The sequence below is a fragment of the Ceratosolen solmsi genome, unplaced genomic scaffold, assembly GCF_000503995.2.
Source record: "Ceratosolen solmsi marchali unplaced genomic scaffold, CerSol_1.0 scaffold10, whole genome shotgun sequence".
Lineage (NCBI taxonomy): Eukaryota > Metazoa > Arthropoda > Insecta > Hymenoptera > Agaonidae > Ceratosolen > Ceratosolen solmsi.
The window spans coordinates 7,103,937-7,128,936 of record NW_011948412.1 but is presented as its reverse complement, the minus strand read 5'-3'; the positions used below and the strand labels follow the sequence as shown (position 1 = coordinate 7,128,936).

The 25,000-nt window shown below is 28.4% G+C and overlaps 1 protein-coding gene across 1 annotated transcript in view; it reads left to right on the top strand.

Annotated features, from left to right (window-relative positions):
- LOC105364541 (dipeptidase 1) overlaps positions 1-25,000 on the top strand; it is a 77,371-nt gene that overhangs the window by 40,318 nt on the left and 12,053 nt on the right. The window contains exons 3-5 of the mRNA XM_011502485.1: positions 10,806-11,042; positions 16,412-16,849; positions 22,087-22,348. Of these exons, the coding sequence (XP_011500787.1) occupies positions 10,806-11,042; positions 16,412-16,849; positions 22,087-22,348 (937 nt within the window). The remainder of the gene's footprint in view (positions 1-10,805; positions 11,043-16,411; positions 16,850-22,086; positions 22,349-25,000) is intronic.

Genomic DNA, 25,000 nt, shown 5'->3' with positions numbered 1-25,000 from the left:
ATTAAAGGTCTTTTACAAATCATTTTAATATTTATAATATTCATAAATTTATTTTTTTAATATTTGTTACTAAGCTCATACGTATTACATTATTACAAATTGTCAAGGCATGCTCTTATTTAATAAAATTCAGAACATTTTAAATATTCTACGTATATTCATAAATGTTTACCAATATTTATCACGAAGAAAATTAAATTGCAAATAAAATTTATGAAATAGCAATAATGGTAAATTAATACTGGTGATCGTGTATTAATCGCCTTACAATTACGAGGAAATCAAAAATCCACGTGAATTATTGAATAAAAATATGTAACTCGCAGTACATAATTGACAGGTGTCATAACGTCTGTATGTCTCAGAATTTAGTAAATTTAGTAAATATACGAATGGACACTGATGTGTACTGATTACGTTTTTACACTTGGTGGTATGGCAGAATGGAGAATGAAATCGTACTAACTGATAGGATTTTATTTCATTTTATCTTTCTTATAGGAAAAATAAAAAAAAAAAAAAAAAACCCTCGGTCGAAGGCTTATGACTGCCAACGCTATACTACCGAGATTAAAACATTGAAAATCCTCGAAAGGAAATTGCTCCCTCATTCTACTTTTGCCGTACATGCAAGCACGTTCATTTTTTTTTCTTCTTTACTGCTCGCCATTTTTGGCCTCCTCCTATTTTATGTGGACCCCCCCCCCCTCTCAACCAGCTTATTCAATCTTATCTTCGCTTCAAAGAGCCTCCACTCTTTAGACTTAATATTCTTTTTTTCGCTCTATATTTTATCTCTCTTTCTATCTGTCTCTCATACTTTTTTTCATTCAGCCTCTCTCTCTCTCTCTGTCTTACAATCTATTCTCTCTATTCTATCTACTATTCCTTTGCACTCTTTTGTATTTTAATTAATTACTGTTTAAACATTAAATACCTCTTATGGCACTTGACATTCCTCTACTTCTGTAATGTTTGCGCCACTTTAATTAAACATTCTAACTTAAATAACTACTATTATTGATTATATTATTCTCTACATCTTTTCTTCTCTATTCTATATATTTCATATCTATTGCCATCTTACATTATATTATATTGACTTGTTCATTTAATTTTTAACTCTAATTAGACGTAAAATTCAATTGACTATTACAAGTGGACGAGCGCGAAATCGATTTCGTTCGTATCCATAAAAAGTATTTGCGCACATATATTTATAATCATAGTTTCAACGAATATGGTCTCAATTTATTAGAAAAATAAGTTTATAGACAATTATTCAGTCATCCTGTCATATGATAAGATGGTAATTAAAGTAATTGGCTAATACGTAATATTCTTTTCATATTTATTCATAAGCAATACCTAATTATTTATTATTCAATGTTTAATTCGACATATAAATATTTCTTGTGCCGTACAAGCATTTCCTATAAGTATAAAAACAATTAAAATTGTAACATAGAAATCCTAATGGTCAAAAACATCATTGTCATTATTTAAAAACTGTTTTATATACAAGTTGCATAAGAATTTATATTAAAAAACGTAATTAAAACACAAAAGATCTTTAATATAGATAATTTAATATTGAAAAGTATTTAAAAATTATATTTTATATTATGCAATGACATACCTAATTTGTAATAATTTTAAACAATTTCATTAATGTTATAGAACGTATTTATCTAAACTTCATATCATTTATAATTGTCTTGAATTTATCACGTTAAGTATGATATTGTGAATCAATACAATAAGTAAATTATGCAAGATTACAAATTCCACCGACTATTTATATTGATAAATCATTAAAAAAAAATAAAATATATATTCTAATATAATGTATTCTATTTGAAATACAAAATGCTAATGAAGAAATTTATATACATATATGTAAATAATCATAGAATAATAAATTAAATTAATATAAAAACTTATGTAACAATGAATTGACAAAAGGTATTCATATATATATATATATTAAATTAATATAAAAACTTATGTAACAATGAATTGACAAAAGATATTCATATATATATATTATATATCTTTACGTTTGTTTAATTTATCATATTTTGTTTATAATCCTTTAAATAATAAACTGTCATTAAAAATTATATTCTCATTGTAATAGATTTTATGTAAATATGGGTACTTATGTTGATTTGAATATTATAGCTTTGAAACTTTTGTTTATTTTGCAATTTCATTTTGTTAAAGTTTTTTCTTATTATCTTCTCTTTTGTTTAATAGTTAATAATTATAAAATCGTAATAACATTACTGCTCATTGAATAGTTACGATTTATACATATTTCTTTATTTCGCTATCTTATTAATATCTTTATATTTTAAGAAATAGTATAGTTTAATTAGAAGAGAATTTTTTCCTTTAAAACGTTTTCACGATTATATGTTACATAATCGTACAATGAATAATATTTTTGAAAAACTTTACTTTTCTTTTTTTATTTTGGCTAAATTCAATGTATTCTCTTTAAGATATGGCCATTTGAACATGGATGAATATAAATTCACTCTGTCCTTTGCATTAATTATCTGAAATTAATCATATCAATATGTTTAATATAGTATAGCATATACTACTAATATAATATTATACTGTATTATGAATATTACGTATACAATTTTTTTATACAGTATATTACTGATACAAAAACAAATTTTTATTAGCTTTGACTAATGTAAATTTATAGCTTAAATTAAATTTGATAAACTTTAGTTTAATTACTAATTTCCTTCATTTAAATTGGATATTATTTTTAAAAATATGCAATTTTCTCCTTTAAAATTAATAATATTACGTAAAAACTATATATATATATATATGTATATATAAATATATTGTATACTCTATGTACATGAATAGAAATTAAAAATACTAAGAATGAAGTTTAAAGAAAAAATGTAAAGATAAATTTTTCACTGTACGGTGAAACATTTCATTCCAAATAAGGGAAATTTTGAAAATAATTCCGAGCATTCCTTTTAATATACATACATAGATAAATGATACTAATCCGGTTTCATAATATAATAAAAAGGTCATCAATATTCACGAAAGACCATTAAAGTCGTATCAAATTTAAATACTCGATTAATTTGATCAAGGATTGACTAAAATTTTCTTATAATAAATATTTCGTCCAAATGATTTGAATACTGAAAATGAATTCTTTCCAAATATAAATATAACGGTAAGTTTAAAATTTACTTCATAGTCGATAATTAATACAATTGTACGTACTTAAAAATTTTAATTACAAATCCATTTGAAATAATGTTTCTCCGCAAGTTCATTTTATTTATTTCTATATAAATAATTAAATATTATATTTAAAGGTATGTAAATTTTTATTTTAAAATGATAAAGAAATTGTGAATTATTTGCATAAGATATTCAAACCTCATTTTATTCTATTTTCATTTTAATCGATTTACATTTTAATGTTCTGTACATCTTAATAAGAATAAAATATGCTTTTTATTTATTGCGAAAAAGTCGCGTGTTTTTCGTCTTATGCGTACCTTTCGTCTATACTGTCAACTTATACATTTTTACTACGCAGACTCAGCTATTATTTGTGTGTATATTTACTCTCAGAGATATTTTATTTTTTTTTTTTTTTTTATATATATATAAGCATAATTGTATATTTATCATATATTTGCTGCTTTTGATATATTATAATGAAATGAATCAAAATTTTTTAATTATCGCTTATTAACTCGTTAATAAACTTTTTAATAAAACTATGATTACATATGTATACACACATATATATATATATATATATATATATATATATATGTATGTGTGTATACATATATATATATATATATATATATATATATAAAATTATACGCATGCGTATGATTTTATGTGTATATATGGGTGGGGGGGGGGGCAGCGCGCATTTGGCCGAGTCTGTAATGAAATACATAAAAACTTAATGTACTTTAAGAAATAAAAACTAAGTCTCTCAAACGAATAATATATAAAAAATTTTATATATTTAATTTAAAAATGTAAAGTCATAAACTTTTGTATACAAGAGAGCTTGTCTCTTGGTATAGATAAGCAATAAATGTTAATATTTATTATTGAATGACTTTGTAATTTGCCATAATCGTATGTAAACTATCGTGTTTCATAGATTTAATTGCAAAAATAAAAATGATATGAAACCGAATGATTAATTTTATATTTATGTTCAACGTTAATTGGACTTTTTTTTTTATCTTGAATTCTGTTCCTACAGTAGAATAATAATAATCCCTGACACAATGAAATTACTGATATATGTCAATATGACTCGATAAGCAATAATCAATTATCTATAATTAAATTATCTTAAAATAAAACGGAAGGACTAATTTTAATTGAAGGAGACAAAATTCGCTTATCTACATTTTTATCGTTCGAGTAGAGCGCGAAAAATATTCCATAGTCGAGCTGTTTTAATCTTTCAGCAGATAAAAGTGCAATAAGTGCTCGGTACTCCAACTTTCTTTCGCAGCGGCGACTTATTTAACCAGGCGCTCGATGATTATACAGTTGAATCTACTTGTTTTTGGCTTGTATAATTTAACTTTAGGATATTAAGCCTCATGAGTCGCGGCAAAAAAGGACGCACATATTCCGAAGGGTAAAGCGGCAGAGCGGAAGTGACGCGCCAGCGGAAGATAAATTATTCGCTTGATTAATGAAGCGCCATTCGCGGGACCTCAAAAAGTCGTCGGCTTTCTTCGGCTCCCCCGGGCTTTATCTTATACTTCATTAATCCATCCTCTTTTTCCTCTTGTTCGCGCTCAGTTTCAATTTTGCGCGCTTCTTGTACACGTACATTCCCTATCGAGTCGCTTTATCTCTTTCTCGATACTCGCTCGCGGCGAAATTTTCCAAATGAGCAAAAGCTAAATGACCTAATTGCTGTTTTAGTGTGTTACATTTTTAAATTTATCCAAAGCATTACGTGGATCGTCAGATTAATTGTTAAAGTTATTTATAAGCATACTTGATCTCTCTCTCTCTCTCTCTCTCTCTCTCTCTCTCTCTCTCTCTCTCTCTCATATATATATATATATATATAGATTGGTGATCACACTGTATAGGATAGAAAAATTCTACGGTACATTAAAATATTATTTTTATTGGATGAAAATAAAATAAGAAAAGTTTTAAGATACTATTTATATTAGACAATAGTTTAATCTGAATATTAGAAAATAGAAATTCTCAACTATTAATTTCATAAAGTAAGCTATTAATTTTTAATATCTATTTGACAGTCGAGAAAATAGAAGTATATCTTATTACCTTAATTCATTTACTTATTATCGTCATTTTTCCCGTAAAACATGATATTTCTTTTATTATACTTATTTTATAAAAGGAATAATTCTTTCGTAGACTACAATCGTCATTTCGATAGTAAATGCATCGATAATAAAATAAACGTTAGGGCAGCATGATTGACGCCAAGGCCTCGAACAGAAAATTTAAATCCACGTCGACGAGCTCCTTTTTGAGAAAATCTAGGTATATCTCCTGCCCGAGGAGCTTACACAATGTCCTCCATCTTCCTCCAGTAGCGCACCTCTTGCTGTGAATCAGCTTAGCCCACCCAGAAGAGTGAAGCTGTTCGAGCAGCGGTGGTCGCCAATGATGTTGGGACTAATCGCAAGAAAAAAGTCCCTCGATGGATCATGGGACGGTCATTATATTGCTTCAAGCACTATTATTTAAGCAAGTAGGCGCAGTAAGCGCAGTACATCGACAATAAATCGGTTCGATCATGTTATATCGGCCTTGTTGTCGTTCTTTCAAAAGACATGCTGAAATGGATACTTTGTCTTCGAAATGAAATGAAATCTTCGAAAGTGATGATTCGCTGAATTGCAGCTGCTGCTCGCTACAGTCGAACCTCTTCAATGAATGAGTCTTGTGGAAAAAGAAGCTGGAAAAAATCGTATATCATGGCTAAGGGTTGCATTGATAACGAAATGAAAGTTTACATTTGTGCTATGTAGGTGATACCCTTGGGTTGTCTTTGATGATCTTTGTTTTTTATCGTTAATTGTTAGTTTATATAATCAAAGTGTTAAGTGTCTGTCATTCATTTTTCACTGTTCATCCGGTATATAAAGAATACCCTTTTACTCTGTTATTAATCGATAAATTTATTAAATTCATTTATAATAGATGAATTTCACTTATTATTATTATTATTATTATTATTATTATTATTAATAATAAGTCTAATTCATCAACTATTAATTGTTACGTACGATAATTTTGATTCATATATAAAACCAATGTGTCCGTGTTACACACACCCACCCACACACATGTTTTTCTTAAAAATGAATTATATTCCATGCTGATTATTAAATATTATTGTTTTACAATTTGACACATTTTCAACAATATGTAATATTTTAAAATTATATTGTAACTTTATGTATTAGTCAATATAATCATATTAGTGAAGTAGTACGCCACAATGCAATATATATATATATATATATATATAATACATATTTTTCTATATATAATAAATTATTGTCTCCTTAATATCTTAGGTGACACATAAATATAGGAAAAAACAATTTCTCTTCGATAAAAATATATATGTTATCGTTTTAAAACTGTCAAATATCATTACTGAGTGTACAAAAAGAAAAATGTATAATCGTAGCAACAATTATACAATCCACAAACCAAACTGTTATCATATGTTTTTTATTCGTTACAAATTTTTTTTTATTTCTAAACTTACTTTGAATAAGCTGATACGATTAAGTAGTAGTTTTATTAAAAAAAATAAAAAAAAAAAAATAAATAAATAAATAAAGAAAAAAAGAACTGACTTCATTGAGATATATATTATTCCGATTATAATTTGTACTAATGAAACAACAATATAATTCAAATGCAAAATTCAATCGATTTCTGCCTTACACAAAAATCAGCTACTAGTGAAATGTTTAAAATTACGATAAACGAATTTGTAAATTTATATTAAAAATTCATAATTGAAATTTGTAGTTAATAAACGGTGGAAAAAAGAAAAAGTGTAATGAAAATTTAACGATGATTTTTTACTTTCTTATCATTTCAACGTGTACATACACAAGAGCCAATGCTCAATCTTAAAAGTTAATAATCATGAGAAATTGCATTTAAATTCACATATAATTTTAGTAATTAGATTATGTTTTAATTTTTCATACGGTTATTAAATAAAGCTTAAATATACTTTCAAACGATTAATAAAAATACACAATTATGACATAATTTCACGTAGTTATGTAATCACAATCGACACGGCTCCATTATTATTCGCCCTTAAAACCAACCCTAAGAAACTTTACTTATCACACAATCCATTTTATTTTGATTTTCCACTCTACGCTATTATTAGACACAATTATTGCATTAGCATCAATTTAATGAACTTATATTATTGAACATTAAAGAAAGAACAAAAAAAAAAAAAAAAAAAAAAAAAAAATCTTTTTTCTTTTATTTTTTTTTTTTTTTTTTGTCTTTTATTAACAATAATATCAGAATATAATAATTTGAATAAGTTAATAAAAAAGCGGATAAGGTGAGAAAGCGATAAATTTTCGATTAAAGTATCCGAATGTGGATATGTCCCGAGTAAAGATAAGCCCCATAGCTGACAAAACTGGACAATGATCTAAGTGCACATATATACTACTTTATTATCCAGACTTTGAGCGGCTATTTTCCCACTACTTACTCACTTTGTCGGATCAAATTTTTCTTCTAAATTTATGAAATTCTTTTCTATACGTTATCTTCGAGATTCCAGACGTTTATCTTCCAAACAAATAATAGTTAATATTTTTCTCAAATAAGTTTTTTCCTATTACATCTTTATCAAATTCAAAAAAGCTTATTTCTTCTCACTATTATTAATTATTCATTAAAAATTGCTTCTGTATTATATAAAAATCTTCCAAAACTTTTCATGTTTACTATATATATATATATATATATATATATATATATGTATATATAAATACTAGATTTTAACTAACCAATGTGCTTATAAAATAATTCGTGATTATAATTTCAAAAGTTATTTACATTGGTATTGAGTCCAGCATTTTACTGAACAAGATGCAGTTACTTTCGTATTTAAAAATTGTTATTTTAAGACTTTACTTATTGCATAGAAATTTATAGTATATATTTTTATAAGAAAAAAATAGTACAATTAGATTAGAAAGCTCTCTGCGCATTACTAATTTTATAATTTAAAATTATTATTAATTTAAATTAATAGATGTAATGAAGGAATTTTTAATTCAAATGAATAATCTTTATAATAATTTGTAATTTATTTATTAAACTTATTCATATTAATTAAGACATTCATTGTTATACATATATGTGTATCTTGAAATTATATGCTAGATAAAGCTTTTCAAAATGTTGACACAAATTTTTTAATTTTATCATATTAAATTCCTCGAAACAAACAACGACGAGCTATTATTGTATGAAACAAGTAAATAAAAATAAAATGGAGTGAGTGTATAAAAGTATTAATTTTTTACTCGAAATACTGGAATAATAGTGGTTCAGCTGTATCATGTCAGGGAAATATATATTTTTATAGTATGTTGTGAAAAATTTATCTTAAATAGTAAAAATAAAAACAGTTTCAATAGAAAATATTCATTGTAAGCGGTGAATTTTTAAAACTCATCCGTTCAACATCAAAATGCACAAAATCTAAAAGCTAAATAAATATATCAAAATTTATATGCTCGATATCGAGTTTATCCATAAATCCATCGATAAATCCGTTAATTTATTTCTATTAATAAATATATTCTCGATTTTCCAGATATTTGCATACTTTACATATATCGACACATTACCAAGTATTTCTTCCTATTGATTTGCAGCAACATTTTCCTAATCGAGCTTTTTAATTAACAATCCAAATACACAATCGTGCTTTATGATCGAATATGCGTAATTACTTGATTATTTATGAACGACAATCGTTATATCTAGATTAGGCTATTGAACGTATCATGAAAGTAAAAAATTAGGTTACCTAAGGCTCGAGGCCATAATATTGCAATTTTATCGCAAGCCAATTAGCGGTGGAAACGCAGGGAAAATGGAAGGATTCGATTCTACAATGAAAAGGAAAAAAGTAAGCAAACGAGCCCTGGTTGATATACGATTAAGTAAAATAAAAATCTAACGAGAATTAAGCCATTGGACGTGGTCGACATATTTTTTTTCTTATCCCCCCCCCCCCGATTTCAAGTTCATAGAATCATAGAATTAATTTATTTTTTATGAAAAATTTCTAAATTGAATTAAAGCGTATGTAAGTCTCTAAAAATATTTAATAAATATATTTTTGTCGTCTAAAAATAAAGTATTCCTTTATATTATATAAACTTATTCTGAATATTTATCTATTTTTCTAGATTGCATTAAGTGAATTAAGGCAAGAGAGATTCGCTTTGAAATGAAAACGGTAGCTTACTTAAAATTTCTAAATTTCACAAAATTCGAAAGTGTATTGCTGAAGGTTTTCATAAATTTTACAAGAATTTTTATAATACATATTAAAATTACAAAGCTAAATGAGAAAATAATGAATAGTATATCTGACATGTGAATTTTATTCATTTAAAGTTTCTGTCTGCATATTATACTGTAAAATGCTTACAATTTCTAAAATTGCGAAATAATTATATCATGAAATAATTTTATGCCTCTCTCTCTCTCTCTCTCTCTCTATCTCAACATTTATATTAACTTTCCCCTCTTGCGAATAAAATATTATTTGATACAAAGTATTCAAACATATAATCCTTTTGCATATTTGCATAAATATTTTTCCACATAGTTGAAATATTTTGTATTAATAAGAACTAGTCGAGCAATAATATTAATTTAAAATAGAATTAGTCGTGGTAAATTCCTTAAGTCGACTTCCTAGACAATTTTTATTGAGAGCCATAAATATTTTGGAATTTAAGATATTAAGTAAAATTCATTTTTATATAAAATCAGTGTTTTATCATGGTTTTTCTCTACAAACACAGCCGTCTAATAAAACCGATGATCTAAATAAATAAAAATCAAAAGGGAGATTGTGCTCTTATATTCAAATATTTTTATCGATTTTCTGAAATCGAAAATAAGCATATAATTGGCCAATTTATTCTCTCTATTGATAAAACTCAAAACATTGGATTTTATTGCTCGTAGTAGAATTATAAACTTGATATTACGATCTAGTGGAGTTGCTTTTCAGATACAATATAGTGCCAGAATAATGCACGAAAGATTGAATATTCGAAAAATTTATTAAATTTCATAATATTACCTCCTGTTGGTTAATGATTGAATGATTTTTATCGGTAAATAACTGCTACTTAGAAAATTAACAATATTCGAAATTATTTATAGAAATGAATATGCATAGCCACATAAACCACTGAATTGCAAATAATCGTGGGACCCACCTAATATCACTATATCTTGAAGTATGACGCGTACCATCACTATTACTTTTTTTTTGGTCAGCGTGATAAATTTCCACTATACGGAGGGGGGGGGGGAAGAAGAAGACGATGTTCAATCGAATCCTACACGTTGGAAAAATAGGGTAAAAGTAACGCGCTGGCTCAATTATCGAGGCAAACGGCCCGAATGACTTGACATCTTACATGCCAATGCCAGTGGACGTAGATTCGAATGTGATTGAGGAGAGGTAAAGAAAGTCCCCTGTACTACACTAAGCTAAACCGGGACTCCGGGCCAATTGTTCCAGCAAAGCGCAAAGCAGGACGAAGCTGGGTCCTGACGATCGGTCTCTTCCTATTGGTCTGTGCCTTAATCGCCGGTATCGGATTGCCTTTGGCCTTGGAGCTGCGAAGTTCTAACCTACTGGAGGCGAGGCTGCGAGTTGTGAGGAAAATCCTATCCAAGACGCCTCTCATCGACGGGTAAATTCCATTTTCTCTTATGCAACGTTTCATGTCTGCCTACATATTTGCTTGGTAGTGTAGCGATGCTTACGCTTTCCTTAATCTGCTCTTAAGACTTTTTCCTCGAATGCGCACTTTAGACGAAGAGTGGAATTTTTAGAGCGAGTGACGCGCTCCCCTTTCCCTCGTCCGATAAAAGAATGCTTTTACGCGAACCAAAGTGCAAAAGCATTGCGATAAAGACACGTGGATACATGTGCCATTTTATTTTTTCCTTTACGTAATCTATGCATTTGTCAGCGTTACAAAAAAAAGAAAATAATATATATTCTCCTATTCGACATACTTACTTCACTATGAAATCCATTCGTATTACGGTGATTATATTATTATTATTCGGTAATTATTGCTTTTTTTTTTTTTCATATTTCGTGGATTATGCAACCGTCATTGTAGTAATTTTCTTTTTCCATATGACCATTAGAAGCACTTTTTTTTTACGTACAGTAGTTAATATTTTTATTTTTGAATTTGAACTTTCGATAAATTTGTTATTATAGATCTAGACACATAAATAGTTATGTGAGTATGATAAGTGACAATATAAAATTTACTTATATATATATATATATATATATATATATATATATATATAAATAAAGATAAAAATGTAAATAATTTTGCTTTATATAATAAATTTTTGAAACTTTTTTAGTCTTAGATAATCAATAGAACAAAATTCTCTTTTTATCTTATATTATAAAATAATAGATTTTGTCATACGTAGTTCAGTGAATAATTAAAAAAAAAAAAAAAAAAAAAACAGTACTATTCTAACTTGTTGTTATGTAGTTGTATAAAACAAATATAATTTTTTCTATCCATACATACATTTAATACTTTCAATAAATGTATTCTGAGCTTATTATTCTAATAATTGCTACTAATTTGATATATTCATGAGAGAAAATCGATTATTTATTTATTTGATAATACATTACCGGTGTATAGAAATACTTTACACATGTTAACACTTTCGAAATATGAAAGAAACTATAATTATCTCTCAATTTCCTATTGCCCTGTACTTTTGCAGAAAAATTCTTAGATAATCTTAGCTTCTTACCATTCCACATTTAAGTTAATCACGTAAATTTAACGAGTGAACTTGTATAATCGCGAAATATAATTTAATTATACAGTTCTCTCTACTTGAAAATTACATGAAAGATGAGACTTAATATTCTGAGAATAAGTTTCTGCGTACATAATATCGTATAATAATAATTCATATTTACTACATATATAAATGATAATCTTTGAATTAAATAATCTAATAAACATAAAACTATTTATAAATTGAGGGGAAATCCTATTGACTGTAATAATAATCATAAGTAGAAAAGAAACAAAAAATTTATAGATTCATTATGCACTTTTAACAAATTTATATTATAAAGCGCTTGAAAAAAGAGGAAAAGGAAATTTTTCATTTTTATACGATATGATGTAGTAAAAATATTCGACATTACATAATCGTATTACAATGTTCGTAAATGTAAATGTAAGAGATAAATAGAAAGCTCGCGAGATAGAAACTTAATGTTATATTTAATTCAAGGAACTTGCATAAAAGTGAATATATAAATAATACTACAAGCTATGTCTTTTAATTAACAATTTTTTTTCTGCTCTAGTTATATTTTATGAAAATGAAATTAAAATCCAAAACAGCATAAAATACAAAATATCCAAAGTTTATATACACGAATGTTTAAATAATGAAAAAAAAAAATGGCCAAATTAATTCCTTTAGCTTTTGAATAAATAAACATTGATAATATTCTTATTATATATTAATTACGATACTAACCATACCGTACTTATGGAGAATAAATTTTAATTACAAGCTACAGTGGCTTTCGTATCGTTGACTATTTAGCTCCAGTGTAACGATTATTTTTTCCCTTACATTTAACGAAAATTATCATAATTATCGAAATAAAAATTTTATTCAGTTTAGCTGACCTCATTCCTAAATCTAAGATGCATATGTAATATAAAGTTAATGCAGCCATCGGATATTGAGAAATTTATGAGTTTTTCTAAAATCTTCCACTTGCATCAGTCGATGTATTTTCGCATTTATCAGCGCACGTACAATGGATATTCGTTATTATTCTATCTGTTTCTCAATGATTTATAATTGTTAGCTACTGCTTTTGGAAATTTATATTATAACAAGATTATTGAGAAAATTATATGTATAAAATTGAGAATGTTTGAAAATTCAATATTCACGTATTAAAAGATGTTTTTGTAATTCGTTGTTTCAATATATCATACTTATCAAAATATTAGCTTGTTTCATATGATTATTAGGGATAAACGACGATGAATAAATATATTCATTTTATTAATTTTTACTCTGAGTTTTTTAGCTAAATCACGAATATTATTCTCAGATGTAAGATGTAAGATGCTTGTAAATCTAACGTTACATCACTGCACATAATGTAAACGCAAATACCTAACGTTTATAGGTTAGAGTAGGAAAAGCTTAAACGAAGTTTTTTTTAAATATAATAATAGTTAAAGTTACAGAAAATATAGATGACAGTATTGTGATTGTATCACATATAAAATATTTATATAATAAATGATTTATATCTTACTTTAATAATCGGATAAAACATCTACAGAGTTCACACGAGTAGATAAAAAATATTAAAAATATTCACAATAAGCTTTTATCTTACGAAATGTATCTAATAAAAGCTTTGGTTTACTATTTCTCTATTACACGTATTAGTCTACTAACTCATCAATATTCTATTACTTTTTATTATTAAAATTGAATATATTTTAAAAAATATAGATAAATGTATAAAGAATGTGCAATTTTTCATGGTCATAAGCTTTTAAACATTTTTATTAGTTAATCATACACAAATATTGTAGCTTCGATATATCGAAATGAAAGTTTTAAGTAATAACTATAAAAAAGTAATGTCATTAAATTCATTTGTAACATAAATATATAATGAGTTGTAATATAAAAACATTCTCCATAATTTTACACATGATTATAAATATTTGCTTTAATTAAATAAATCCATTTGCATGATAGCGTTTAAATTTTTTAAAACCAACAACGTTTATCCATTTGCTCTATATATATGTTCAATAAAATTTTCCACACATATATTCGATATTTTACTACATCTTAGTTTAATGTTATGTTATAAAATAATAGTAACAATTTTAATTAAAGGGCTAAAGGTAAAATTTAGAACGATAAATATGTATATTATAATTGTACAATAAAGAGGATTTCTTTATAACGAATTATCAAAAAATTTTAATATTTTAACAAAATGTAATATTCAAGTTAACGCATAATACCGAAATTATTATAACAATGTATTGTTTCTTTTCTTTTTTATTATTTGATTTATAGATCGATGGGTATTATATATGAATGAGTTTTTATTATAATCACATGTTATTTTAGGTGACTTTTGTATTATCGAATATGCATATATTAATTTCAAATCAATATGCTTTTTATTGTAATGCGCTCAATTATTATTGTATCATGAATATACGAAATTATTCGCATAATTAAAAAAATTAGTAGTGAATTCATTCTGTGGTAATAAAAAAATTACTCCGCTTTAATGATCGGTTAAACGAGCTTGAAAGCATCAACAGTAGATTTTATATTTTGTACGATCCAATAATAAATAACCTTCGATATTCATAGAAAAATAAATTATAATTGGCTTTGTTTATAAAATATATTGTATGTCATTTGTGACTGTACTTCTAACATTTATATTATTTCCTAAAGTTCCTGAGTTTTACGTGAATACCCTTCAAAAATGCCTGGAAGTAATGTTTTCATATTCCAATATGATTAGATATGGCTGTTGCACTAAGGTTGGCTTGTTGCATTAAAATAAATTCGAAAATGAATCAATGATTATTAAAAATATTTAAAGCAATTTCACAATTTCGAACTTATATTTTATTTTCAAGATTTTGTTTAATTATATTTTTAAGCATACGTGTTGAGGAATCAATGAAATTAAATAACAATTGACACTTACATAAGAATAAATAAGATTTAAATGGATTTAAATAATAAAAAAAAAAAACAAATCGTGTGTCGATGTCACGGATTGTACTTCTAATTGATAGGTGAATTAAAAAATTACTTTATAAATGTCAAGATTCATTAATCAAATATTTCTTCATATTTCATTATTCACATTTTTATTATACGTATATGTATATGTATATATATATATATATTTTTTTTTTTATAAATTTTAGATATTTCAATTAACTATCGAGCTTTAACTTATAATGATCATAAAAATTCTGGCGCTATTAGCCTAAAAGTGCAAGAGAGGAAAAAAATCCTCGTAGATGAGCACATGTTGGTGATTTATAGGATTTTGTATGTAAAATATAAATCATTGGATAAGGCTAAATCCATGTACTTATTCGTCCGATTTAGTAAATCTTCTCTCTTTTCAAAATAAAAATATTTACCTTATAAAAGTTCTGCTCTCCCGTGAATTATAAGCAGAAGCGCAACTAGCATGAACCGAATAAGCGTTCCACCTGCTTTTAACTAATGAATAATACAAAATATCGAGCTTTTTTACAAAGATATGACAATATATGTGGACAAATTTATTTTTAGCGTATCAATTAAATGGCCATTATTGTCTCTAAAATTAAATTTCATCTGCAAATGAAATTTATTTTACCGCATACATAATTGATCGCCATTAATATAATCGAATGCCATTTATGTATAATCGAGTACTTTTAATTGCTTATGAAAGAAATATCGATTATAAAATGCAGATTAAGATCTTACATTTGCGTATTATGGCATCGGTAAGAATTTAACCGCAAATTCATAAAGCATATTGCGCGATACTAAAGATAATTCCAAGTGTAATAAGTAATTGTAAACAATGAGCTCGCAATGTCGATATATAAATACTTTTGAAGAATCCAATTGTATGTAAATGTCATGCTGACTAGCTCAATGTGAAAAAACAGTGAATTTCAAATGGAAATATCCTTTGTCTCGGTAAGGCAGTATTTAGGATGATAGTAGTTACGCGTAGTGGCAAAGTTGTTGGTTACGTGGTCTCTCCAAGTCTACTTAGACTACCGACGCGCCCATTTCGGGAAAATATAGACCAACGTTAATTCCGATTAACCCGGCAAAACAAAAACAAAAACAAAAAAAAAACAAAAAAAAACGAGAAAAAAAGCAGAACAGATAGAGAAAGAAAAAGAAGAAACACAGCGTAGAGCTGACAGTCGGTGTGATAGTTACAGAGCAACGCTCACGTTCGCAGGCACAACAACCTGGCGTGGAACCTACGCAAGCAGCGTGGTAGCACGCGACTGCGGGACTTCCCGTTCGACGAGGACCTTTCGAAGAACGTATCCTGGGGCCCAGGCTGGCAGACCGACCTGATCCGGCTGCGCCGCGGCATTGTCGGGGCGCAATTCTGGTCAGCCTATGTGCCGTGCGAGGCACAGTTCCTCGACGCGGTCAAGCTCACCCTCGAGCAGATCGACGTGGTACGGAGGCTCGCGGCCAAGTACGCCGAGAAAATGAGACTGGTGACGTCGAGCGAGGAGCTCGAGCAGGCCCATAGGGACGGAGTACTGGCGAGCCTCGTCGGCATCGAGGGCGGCCACAGCATCGGCGCGAGTATGGCTGTGCTGAGGAGCTTCCACCACCTCGGTGCGAGGTACATGACTCTGACCCACAAGTGCAACACGCCCTGGTAATTATACTCCTCTGCCAAGGACTTTTTGCGCACCTCTCCAATGCCTGCGATCCCACATCATTTCTTGACGGCCTCGCCTAATGTTGGAAAACCTGAAATTTTCATAAGCCGAGCTTGTATTTTATGCCTTATGCTGTACTATAATAATCTCCCTCTGTACTCTACCCACCGACTAATAATATCTACATACATAATCCTAGGCGATTTAACGTCCAGCCGATTATTAGAGAATTATTATAAATAAAATATTATCGTATTTTACGTGTGTATTGGCAGATTTATACGGACGTGCGCAATACGCCAAACTGAAGCTTCTTTAGTTCACGATTCATTTTAAATTTCAATTTTCGTTTATGAATCATAAAATTCGTAGCGTCTTACTTAAAATAGGTAGTATATTAGAAAAGCTGAAAATGAGTTTCAAAGGAGCGCTTTTACAAATACGCTTTTACGTCAATCAATAATTGGACGAATTTTTGTAAAGACGCTCGTTTCAGCTAATTTTACATATTACCAACGATTATTCTTACTCTTTCTAAAAGCATTATTATTACATTCGAGCCTTAATCTTCCTTAAACAGCTTCATTCAAAGCGTTTTCAAAAATTAACTTAGTAAAATACTATCTTATCGTTATTAGAGACAAAGTGAAATTTCATTCCTTATGTCATAAAATTACATTGTCAACTAAGTATTTATTATTTTAAATGATAATGCACAAATCGATAAGTTAATTTTCAATATTGACTATTTCTCGGCCTAAATGGTGAAACGATGTTATTCCTTATGGGGATTGATAAAAAAAAAAAAAAAAAAAAAAAAAAAAAATCATTCTCTGTCAGGTAATGAATACTTAATATAAAATATAGAAATTATTCAATGCATTTTCAAATCCACTATAATTACTATTTTTATGAAAATCATGAATAATTTGTCAATGATGAATTTATTGATAATGAATTATGAATTGAAATTATAAATTGAAATTGATAATAAAATGTATAATATAATTTTCAACCATTAAAATTTTAATCATTGTTGAGAAAAGATCGATAATTAAACATGTATTAAATTTTCAAATATTTACATTTTACCAAATTCTATTCAATTTATTACTACATCAATTTTAGGATAGTAAGTTGCTATAAGTTTAAATCGTCTGATTAATTTCGACTTAATATAAAATATAAGAATGCAGATTTGGATATGAGACTCGTCAATTACTTTATAAATCCAATGAATTTGTTTATGCAAATTGCAGATTGTACACTTTTATCTTTAACTAAATTTATGATAATTTTATGTTAATTTTTTGTTATAATTAGTTTAAATATTTCCATTAAATATTTATATACATGCGTACATACATTGTTATAAATAATAATAATAATAATAATAATAATAATAATAATAATAATAATAATATACGTTGAATATAAAAAATTTTCTTTTCTACTAAAATGAATGCTGGAAGAATTTTATTTATCTAAAGAATTATAACAAGACATTAACGAGTAATTGTCAAAATAACTTTGAACGTTATTATGGTTTTTTTTTGTTGAAATAATATAGTTGAGTTTCTAAGAGACATATAAATAAATAAATAAATAAGTATATACAGTTGTATATGCAGTTATATTGTAATATTAAAGGGATATTATTTTTCATAATAAATATTATTTCTTATAAAATTTATACTTCATAATGAGAAGTTTTTTTGAAAAATGTTAAGAAGATTTAAACAACCCCAAGACATTGTTTTAAAAAAGTTGAATAGAAAAGTTTTAAAGTTTTAAAACGTTTGGTATGCTCTTGCTAATTGTAGTGCTTGAAAAAGTTATAACTGTCAATATTGGAGAATTTGACTTCAAGAGTGTCTGAAAATGCTTTTAAAACTTTTACTTTAACAAAAAACAAAAAACAAAAAAGAAAAAAGAAAAAAAAAGACATAGTTTAAGCAGTCATAATAATAAAAGCTCGCGATCTCGTATTATAAAATTTCATTTACTCCCGCATAGGATCGGGTGTTGGGACTTAATTTTCAAATTAGTTTTGTTGATTTTACAGACATTAGATTGGCTTGGGTGGGAGGGAGGGAGGGAGGGGGGGGGGGTGGGTTAAAGCTCGGAATTTGTAAATGTATATAAGTTCGTATGTATATTCGTATATTGGCTAGTTGTAAGTGAATTTAAAAATGAGAAGATTTTACCAAAACTATGTCGAGATTATTAATTGGATTGTAGGAACGGATGAACATGATTATAATAATCATAAAGAGCCCCGTCACATTCCCACTAATGCTAATTCATAAAATAATTGATTATCAATGTTAATTCTTAAGCTCGTCTTTCGCACAATATTAGATTAATAATAATCAGAACTGTATCAGCTTCACTGTACGTACAAATTTAGTATTCAATTTCGGATGGCTGTGAGCATATTCGTATTCCACAAGGCAAAACGCCAATTGCACAAACCGGCCTCCTCCCTCCATGCGCTATTGCAAGCGTATTGCATAATCAAATATTCTCCGCTCTTGTAAACTCCATGTTAATAGAAATAGTAATTGACAACGTGTAGCGCGCTCGGCTCTTGAAATTATCGCAACCATACAAAACATTATTTTTACCTTCGTTATTAATTAGCTATCCATAGATATTTTGCAACGTTCGAGCTTTGGCAACATTGAAAACGAATGCGATATACCGATTGCAATAGAGGCATATCAACGTTTTTATAACGATAAATAGTATATTCGATCATTTTATCGACAATTCCCGATCAATAAATATTTGCAAGTAAAATTACCTTTACATATTCACGAATATTAATACGCTGGTAGTTGTAACTTTATATTATTGATTAAGAATACATTGCATAAAATATGCATAGTGCATAATTATTTTAAAGTAACAAATATTCCTACGTGCTTCTATCGAATATCTTCGATTCTTCTTTGTTTTTTTCCTCCCCCCTCCCCCCCCTCCCCTCAAATTTCTTTCATTTCTGAGAATGTGCTTTACATGCTTGTGATTGCAAAAATTCTTATGTATGTATATTGCAACGTCGTCAGCAGTTTCTAAAGATTGCATTAAATTTTGCATTTGAAGATTTTTTTTTTCTCTTAAAATATTTTACATTGACAGGTTGGAAAATTCAATAACTATCGTATCTTTTTATATTTTGCATAATATTTAATTGATTAATGTAAACATTAGGATCACCACTGGTTTTTGGCTGCTTTATTTTAATTTCCATAACTTTTCAACGTTACAATTAACTAGGCAACTTTCTATTATTTTTTTTTCTTTATTTTTTCTTATTCTTCTTCTTCTTCTTCTTCTTCGTTTCGATACGTACGAGAATCCCGTGCCAGGAGAACGGGGGAAGAAGAGAAAAAAGGGGATTGACAATATCTAGGCCAACTTGGATCTGGCGACTGGCCAACGACGTAGTTAAAGCCATAGAAAACCCGAGATCGGGTGATCCGTCGATCGAAAAGTCCTCGCAGACGTTGAATTCTTTTCATTTGCCATTTCTACCGAATGAAATTCTTTAAGATTTTCACTTTATGAGTTTTTTTTAAACGCTATTTATGAGAGAGGCTCTCGTGCTCTCTACATTAACGAAACAATAATAGGTGGGAAAGCGGATCCCGCGGGAGACTAGGGGATGATTTTAATTTTCATAAAATATTATCGAAAATGTAAAATGAAACGGCAATGTATAAGCAAATTTCTTTTCTCACAAGTCGTATGTGAATTTAATGCCAACTGTTTGACTCTTACCGTCCGACAGGCATTAAATTAACATTTAAAATTAATTAATTACATTTTAAAAACGAGCTACTGATTTCGGTATGCACGAAGTTTCATCGTCGTTAAGGGCGAGCAGCATTTATTTCATAACTAGCTCTAATAAATATTCAAAAAGTGTAATTTATTATGTCACATGGACTTTCAAAGTAACGAGAAATGTGTTGAAATTCAGACCCTCTTCTTTTTTTCTTTCTTTCTTTTGTTTTTTTGTTTTTTTTCCTTTTAAATTTGCCAAAATTGTTCTCTTCGTCATCTGAAATGGCCCTTGAAGCAAATCTCACGAGAGTAGTTTTACGAACATAGAGTAGACGAGGCAAATAGAAATAGAGGTGAAACGTTTAAATTAGTCTGGGATCACAAGTGCAAGAATGGAAAGGAAAATTTTTACAATGCAATTCATGCAACGCAGAATAGCTTTAAAATGTCTTTTAGTGCGCTTTCTTACAAAATTAAGTTCTTCCTTTTCATTTATAATATTAACTGTAATTTTGAAGCCCGTACGTATCGCCAAGTACTTTTACTCTATTTAAGCTAGTTTCGTATAAAGCACATACCGTCTATTTATCAAATGCATTATAAAAGATTTATATAATATTTTTTTCCATCAACTTAAACTACGCAACTTACAATAATTTACAGCTTTTATACGATGTGAATGGGGGGGGGGGGAAGAAAAAAAAAAAAAAAAAAAAAAAATAAAATAAAATGGGATTATTCTCTCGAAATGTTCTTATTTAATTGTTAGTCAGATTCAAGCGATAATTATTATACATTCGCTTATGTTTAAAAATTTCTTACATTTAATTACGTAGATTCGAATATATATGTTTCTCAGTTTTTGTTTTGAAGGTCAATAGACTATCGACATTCGTTTTGACCTTTACCATAACTGCTTGGCACCACACTGGAACGGCAATCTTTTCTTTGATATTACAATGTAAATGAAAGTCTAGAAAAGTGAGAAAATAATTATTTAACTATTAACTCAAGTTCTCCTTCCGCTTTATTTACTATAATAAATCGATTATTTAGAATAAAAAATTCCCTTTCGTATTTCAAATTCTTATGCGATATTATTACACGTGACAGTATGAATTTTATTCCAAAGCACGCTGATATCGAAACAATATTCAATATAATTATATAAATTAATTTCAAATGACATTGCATTTGTATTTTTAATAAAAATTGTGTATTACTAGATTGAGAAACATTAGAAATTCTCTTACGCATTTCGTGTCAATTGTATTTGTCTACGAATTCGAAATTGATATCATATCGTTGCTTTAAGGTATTAGCAAAATTGACATTATCAGTCGATGTTCAGTATGAGGTTATATGAAATTCTTAATAGTAAAGCCACTCGTCTCGAATCAAGATCCTCATCATCAAGATAAAAATTCTTTTCCCAATGCAGGGCTGACTCGGCAATCGCCGACGATCCGGATAAGGACCTCGTCACCCTGGGTTTCTACAGCGACGGACTGACGAGTTTCGGGAAGGCGGTGGTTCGTGAGCTGAACCGTCTGGGGATGCTTGTCGATCTATCTCACGTGTCCGTGAGGACGATGCGCGACGCCCTCATCGTCTCCACGGCGCCGGTTGTTTTCTCTCACAGTGCCGCAAGAGCACTTTGCAACTCGTCCAGTAACGTGCCCGACGATGTCCTCAGGAATCTGGTGAGTACACCTCTCGCTTGAGAATTTTTCTCACGTGCGAGGTTGTGCGGTGGTAAGTATCACTCGCACGCAAATACAGACGAATGTTTGGAAATTATTTGGATAATATTTGAAATTATGTGGATCAATGTGTGCTCGTGGATGAATGTATCGACGTATCATTCATTCATCGTTCATTTTATTGGATGTATTGTCGAAATCTCCGTATGTGAATATATTCCTTACTATGCTTGTCTTTATTTATTGAAAAATCTTAAATCCTACACTCTCAAAGAATAACAACTTATCCGACAATTATATACTTATCCGTTAACTATATTTAACAATTATAGTTATAGTTAACAATTACCACACAATGAACCTCAAAATAATATTTATGTTTAAAGATAATTATTCTTATATTTCGTGATGTTTTTTTTTTTGTTTTTTTTTTTGTTTTGTTTTTTGTTAATCCTTTTACATCTGACATGACTTGACGTTATGACTGCTTAGAGAACTTTTAGAAAGCTGAGGTTAAAATACTTGGTATAATGAAAATACCATTGTCATCGTAATAATAAGCCCGAAATTTTAATGGGAACGAGCATCGAAAAAGTATTGTTAACAACTAGTTTTATATATTACATAAAAAAAAATATTATGACCAGTACATTCATCACTAACAATTTGAAATAATATCTTTATTTAAAGTATCAATGACTTTTTTTGTCTATTTACCGAAAAAATATCATCTAAGAATAACGAATTACTAAAGTTTTTGTGGTCTAGAATCATTTCATCATTCTCAAAGTAAATTCCATAAATAATACTTATAACAATTATACACTTATCGTAACATTGGATTTTTTTTTTTTTTTTTTTTTTTTTTTTTTTTTTTTTGCAAACTACCGTATAACTAGCGTAATACAATGCATCGCAGTTGAGTTCTTGAAACTCGAGCTTTCATTGTCGATGGACAAAGTCCCTTGGAAGTTTATTGGCTACATTGACGAACAAAAGCTTCGTATATACATATATATATATATATATATATATATAGTATGCTAGCGAGAAAGAATTCAAATTTCAAAAGCTCACTGATAAGAGACAAATAAATTGTTCTTTTAATAATAAAATTTTGTTTATGCTAAGCACTATTATTTGTGATATTTCAAGCTGTGCTTTATTTTCCACTGAATATCATATTCACCGATATCAACAATTCCTTAGTATTTATTTGTATTTCAAAATTTTTTGAAGTAAAAATAAATAAATAAATAAAAATGGCTAATCAAAGTAATTATTTTGTATCTAAAGATCTAAATATTTTACACATACACACACATATCTTATTCAAAACGCGTGGGCTCAAAATAATAACTTTGAACATATGGCTGCGTAAGTGAGTGTGTGTGTGTTTGCGCGCGCGTGTGTGTATGTTCCGGGGAATAAGGAACCGCACGTCAGCAGAATTCGGTGCCAAAACGAAAAGCAAATTGTGACAGTCGCGTCCTGTAGTTTGTGTCGATGGAAGAGTCGCAACATTCTGGAGAAGAGAAGAAAAATTCAGGCTCGCCACTGAGGACCATCTGTCGTCGTTGTTCAGTGATATTCAGTAAGAGTGAACTTGGCAAGAAGAGATGAACTCGAAGGAGGAAAGTGAGTCAACGCTAGCAAACCTGACACCACTATCCATTCATGTAAAAATAAGAGGACGCGGTCCTGAAGAACTTTGATAAAAGAGACTATTGATACATTGCTTCGTACTTTATCGTCCCTCTCTCTCTCTCTCTCTTTACTTTCTTACGTCTATCTATCTATCTAGCTATTTCACTATCTCTAGCCTATTTTTTTCTTCCGATTTTTTATTCTATTTTCGTGTAAATTGGCATAAAAATTTAATTCTTATCTATTCTTATCAATCCCGATACATTATCGTTTTAAATATTAGTTAACATAATAGCAATCATATTTGGGCTTAAGATAACGAATGAATTTACTGGAATAAATCGTCCTTATAACGCGGCATAGTTTTATAGTAAAAGAATGTTAATATTCTGAAAATTATACATACGTGTTTCTTTAGCATTTGAATTCTTGAGATTCCGTATTATTGAAATAAATGTTTTCCATATTATTAGTAGACTATTTTCAAATGCCGAAATAACTGAATGCAATATTTTACTAAAGTATTAAAAGCCATAAATAATTTATTCACTTTCGATCTAATATTTTAATCTCGAACGTCATTATATTTACTAGTTATTAAATTTAGAATTTTGTTCGTTTAATTATATCTTATCGCGGCACGAAAATGTCACGTACACTTACTATTCGTAAAATTTCTATGAATTACCATAAATTCTTATCTTTTTTTCCCATAAAAGAAAATCACTCGTCACGCTCAGATATAGTAAACTATTTTTTAAATCGATCCGCGGAGTAAGTACAACTCTAGCTGTATGTTTTCTTTCTTTCTACTCTCTTTCCACTGCGCATACGACGTGCCATCACAGCCTCTATTCCATCCTATGTGCATTTGTGCCATTCTATTTATTTTGTGTACTTTTTCTCTACCATTGTTCCTACTTCTATTCACTCCTTCTTGAATCTGTCTCTCGGCCCGGAAGAAGAGATTGTGGAATTTTTTTTTTTTTTTTTTTTTTTTTTTTT